The 5,241-nt window shown below is 34.9% G+C and overlaps 1 protein-coding gene across 1 annotated transcript in view; it reads left to right on the forward strand.

The window, feature by feature from the left end:
* Window positions 1-2,156, forward strand: part of LOC117108981 (1-aminocyclopropane-1-carboxylate synthase-like protein 1) — a gene marked incomplete at its 3' end in the record, with an annotated part of 7,206 nt that extends 5,050 nt beyond the window's left edge. Inside the window, 2 exon segments of the mRNA XM_033251196.1 lie at window positions 841-982; window positions 2,014-2,156. Coding sequence (XP_033107087.1) covers window positions 841-982; window positions 2,014-2,156 — 285 coding nt within the window.
* Window positions 2,157-5,241: the final 3,085 nt, after the last annotated feature.

A 5,241-nucleotide genomic window follows, 5' to 3' on the forward strand; every position in this document is an offset into this window, starting at 1 on the left:
AATTTGTGAATTTTGTGGTTTGTTTGTGCTTTTTTGATGTCATTTTGGTTAATTGATTATTGTTACTACGAATCTTAACGTATATATTGCTAGACATATGCTAACCTGAATAATTTCGAACAGTTTCGTAAATACTCTGTTTCGCTTAATTGAAAATAAACAAATGAATAGGAATGAATGAATAGGAATAATTTTTTTTTTCTTACTTCCTTTTTTTATATAAGTAATTTTGAATTGTATTTTGGAATTGTAATTTGAATTGTATATCTTAATTGTAGGCCTAATTATGAATTGTGTATAGTAATTTTTTCTTTTTAATTCCCTTGTAAATATAACAATTTCAGTCTTTCCTTTGTTTAACTGCTGTTATATATTTTAATGTTTTTTGATTGTGCAATAAATACCTTAATGAGACATGCCTAAATAGGGTCATGATGACATCACATCATGACCATATATAGGCACACAACAGATTTTTAACTTCCTGGGGGAATATTCTACAATATTTCTGATAGTAATCAGCGTATTGGTGTTCAAACCTACTAGGTACCCACTCATGGGGGTGGAGAGACAACTGTAGGTGGTGGCTCCATAAATTTGCCGACAGGAGGTTTGACATGTCCGGCAGAGAGTCCGAACCAAGAGGCTTACTAGAAATTTGGTCAGGGTCTGGGAATTAAAAAAATCCTTGGTAAGGGTTAACAGGGAGAGTTTTTATGTTCGATGGGATGCAAAATTCCCTCAATTATAATGTATATTGAACAGCTCTATTTTAAATATTCCTTCTTTTTCAACAGCAACTTTGAATATTCATCTAGGCTTTGCTCTCTTTTTACATAGGACTTCGCCATGTCTGGAATGCGTGCGGGTATGTATTATGGGTTTTCCGATGTCGTTCGTCAGCAGGTTATGAATCAGTGTCGCTTCACAGAGATTCCTGGATTTATTCAGACGATGTTGTCCAAAATGCTGAAAGACAAAGGCAAGTCAATAACAATGAACTTTTATTGTTGAAACTTCATATAACTCGCATCCTCAAGACTAAACTACATCCTCACTTTTTTAACTATATTTATAGAGAATGACCCCTCAAGCATATCATAAAAGGTCGGCTGATATTCAGGGACCCTTTTAAATAATTTGATGCTTTTATCAGTGAAGTCCCTCTGTGAGGCTTAGGGGGTGCAGTTGTTTTTAGCTGTGAGAAAAAGTCTTGCTGTCACATGAATTGAACCCAGAACCCTAGGATTAGGAAGAAGCCAAGCACCTTAACCACTAAGCTATTCTCATGAAGTTAAACTTAAAACAAACAGAGCACTTCTTAGGACAAGAGAGTCACAAGTTATAAATTGTCAGTTTAGACATCAGTTTTGCTCATGTTCAGGAAAGTGCTTTAATTACCTCCGCCAAGGAGGTTCTATATTCAGTGCTGTACTTTCTGTCTATCTGTCTCTTTCTGCCTGTTAGCAGGATTATGCAAAAACTAATGAATGGATCATTACAAGATTTAGTAGAATTGTACATAATAATCAAAGAAAGGCACCTTTCAATTTTCGGAGGAAAAGGTGAAAAGAGAAAGGTCAATGAATTTTGATTGTTGACCTATGAGCATAAAAGAAAATAATGGAATTGCCCTTCGCATTCAGGCAGCGCTCAAGAAAACAATGTGCCTAAATATGGGAGCAATTCCATTATTTTCTTGTGGGTAGACTGCAGTTTTGATCATCATCATTAATGGGGAGTCTAATTATTTAGCCACTAGTCATGACGTTTATGTGACTATCTGGCCTCCCCACATTGTTTAGCAAATTTTCATCAATGAAAAAAATAATAAATTCTGCCAAGAGAAATAATATTTTAAACCTTGAATCTTCTCATTTATGTAAAGTATTAATATAATGATGATGACAGTACTGATGACAATGATGATTGCACTTATTGTAATAGTTATTTTATTATGAAGATAATTTTAACATCAATAAAAGTAGTAATACTAGTAAATTATATTTTCAGATTGGTTAGATGATGTCTACTATGCCAATAACAGGAAGAGATTACGAGAAAGTTACGAATTGGTGACCAGAGAGCTAACGTCCATAGGAGTGCCCTACCTAGAAGCATCATCCAGTCTTTACCTCTATGCTGATTTCAGAAAAGTATGTGCAAACAGTATTTTTAAATTTTGTAAAACTAACTGTTTTCATTATTATTATGAGCTGAGCATTTGGCCGATTGGTATGGTTCCTGCCTCTTGCACGCCACGGCCTGGGTTCCAGCTCTGCAGCCGACTATTGAATTCGGGTCTGTTATAAACCTGTCTCTTATACACATCTAGATGTGTATAAGAGACAGGTACATATACAGTGTTTAATAAGGACATGATGGAACATTGTAGGCTACCCTGTAGCTTTTCAATGAATAAAGTCCTATAAAAGCCATTGTGTAATAAAATTCCTCCGATGGGATTCGAACTTGTGACCTCTCGCTGACAAGGCGAGCATCATAACCACTAGACCACGAAGGCTTCACGTTTCATGAATAAATAACAAATCCCTGGCCTACCCAAATAGGCCTAGTAGGCCCTAGGCCTAAATATAATTTTCTAACCATTCCATGAGACTCATTTTGTGGTGATCCGTGAGACCTTGCATAGGCACTCCACTAGCATAGGGAGGGAAGGGCTAGCCTAGCCTACTACACCTATGCCTAGCCTACAGCCGGCCTCAGTCAGCGACGAAAATTCACGTGGAATCGCAATCAATACAGCAGGGAACGTTAGGCTGTCAATTTACAAACCCCCCCCCCCCCCTCAAAAAAAGGGCTTAGGTAGTTAGGGTATGCCTACTTACTGTACTTACTCTCCTGATAAATAACGAATAAAAGTTCAGTTTTCAGTGGGAATTCAACTGCAACCTACTTACGTAACGTACGCCTAGCCTTCTTTTGTGGTACAGTTGGTTGGGTCATCACGGCAACAAAATATTTGAAAAAGAAAGGTTTTATTAATATAGAGGTACATATAATATTTGGTTGAAATAAAAGAGACCAACCACCAAACAAAATGTGTACTCACTTTCTCCTGCCCAAACACACATCACTCCCACTTAACACCTGCGCACAAACACACGCACACACCAGCTAGCACCTACACACATAAGCAGTAGAGTGAGACTTTCAAAACTTACAGTTACATAATTAATTCAGTTAATTCAATTAATTAAATTAGTGTTTTATGTCAGACACTACTGTATCATCAACAGATTATCAATTTACATCCAATCATTAACAATAGGTTTGTTGTTCAAAAATTATACATATGTAAGTTTTAATTTGAATACTTATTCTTTATTTTTCAGGCATGGAACGAATCAAACAAGTTTGCAAAGACAACCATCCTTGAATAAAATGCTGTTTTCATCTTTTTTAATCCGGTTTAAAAAATGTATACAAGTATTTTATATAACTGCTAGTGATTTTATTAAATCTAATTCGATATTATGGTGGTTTATACAGCAAACCTGATGTTATGTACTTAATATTTTATTAATATTTCAACATTCTTTGATACCTCTTGAGAATTGAAATTAAAGATAAACAATTGGGCTAATACATTTTAAATATCCTCTTCAATACTTGAAAATGATTGAAGCAACTCAATCAATATATTGAAATATTCTTAACAAAACAACAGTTCTTTTCAGAACTATCTATGTGGTGTACTGCAGTCATTTAACACATTGCAATTATAATTTGTTACATTCTTTGTAAAGCAAGCAATTGAAAATCAGAAAACGCAATTTTTTGAGGTGTTTTTTTTTCCAATTGACAGGCCTTCTTTATTTGTTGCATTTTGGCTGATGATCATTTTAAGAAATTTTTAAGATTGTAATAATGTCTACTCCAGTAGAATTACATTTTTTCTAACCGGGTGTGGATTAATAAATCTTTATGATTACTCAATATCTCATTTTGACAGTAATTATGCTTTGTAGTTCCACATTTAGAGTGAAATATTATAAATTATTTATACTAATAAAAGCAATACAAATTTATACCTCGTCATGTGTGCAACCAACATCGAAAATCTGAAGAATGTTTTTGAATTTTTGTGCCAAAGATTGATAATGATGTTTCAAAATGCTACTTTTAAAATTTTAAGTAATAAATTTTATACATTAAACCTGAATTTTAACCCCGTATTGGGGCGGGTGATGGTTGGCAGTTCCTGGAAGTGAGCGAGCTACTGACCTTGTTTCCCAAAAAAGACTTGTCCTTGGGACAACACAAACGTGTTTGTTTGGTTCTGTTCTACCTTGTTATTACAAAGTCAGCATAGTACTTTAATGACAATATTTATAATGAATTGTATTCATTTGCAAATGAAAAAACCATTTGTATGCATATTCACTACAATGTTTGCTCATTTGATGTAATAAATATACCAGTCAACATTGCAAACTCTCCAGATTTTAATTTTTTTTTTAAATTTTACCATACAACTGTTACTACTCAGGGATGGATCCAGAATTTTTCAAACAGGGTGGGGGCACAACATATACAGAATAGATAAGTGAGGCACGTTCACCCCCACCCCCGTTCCCCTTACTGGATCCGCCCCTGCTACTGTATGTTTGCCAATGTAGCTCTGCTACGACCTACAGGCTAGTGCAGCAGTGTTAACGGCTAACTTTCTACAATATCATATACAAAATACGACAGTATTTATTTCTAGCCATTTCTCCAGATAACTTATCTGGCCAAACGGCCTCTTGAGGCGCACCATTGTGTAATGCAATGTTCCCGTCGGTTATTTGGATCTGTTCAACCATGGTCTAATGGTTATGACGCTCACCTTGTCAGCGAGAGGTCGCAGGTTCAAATCCCGTCGGAGGCATTTTATTACACAATGACTTTTATAGGACTTTATTCGTTGAAAAGCTACAGGGTAGCCTACAATGTTCCATTTATACACATCTAGATGTGTATAAGAGACAGTTGTAATTCCACATTTAGAGTGAAATATTATAAATTATATATACTAATAAAAGCAATACAAGTTTATACCTCGTCATGTGTGCAACCAAAATCGAAAATCTGAAGTATATTTTTGAATTTTTGTGCCAAAGATTGATAATGATGTTTCAAAATGCTACTTTTAAAATTTTAAGTAATAAATTTTATACATTAAACCTGAATTTTAACCCCGTAATGGGGTGGGTGATGGTTGGCAGTTCCTGGAAG

Source organism: Anneissia japonica, unplaced genomic scaffold, assembly GCF_011630105.1.
Source record: "Anneissia japonica isolate Jap-2015-1 unplaced genomic scaffold, ASM1163010v1 scaffold987_len1640505_cov201, whole genome shotgun sequence".
Taxonomy (NCBI): Eukaryota; Metazoa; Echinodermata; class Crinoidea; order Comatulida; family Comatulidae; genus Anneissia; species Anneissia japonica.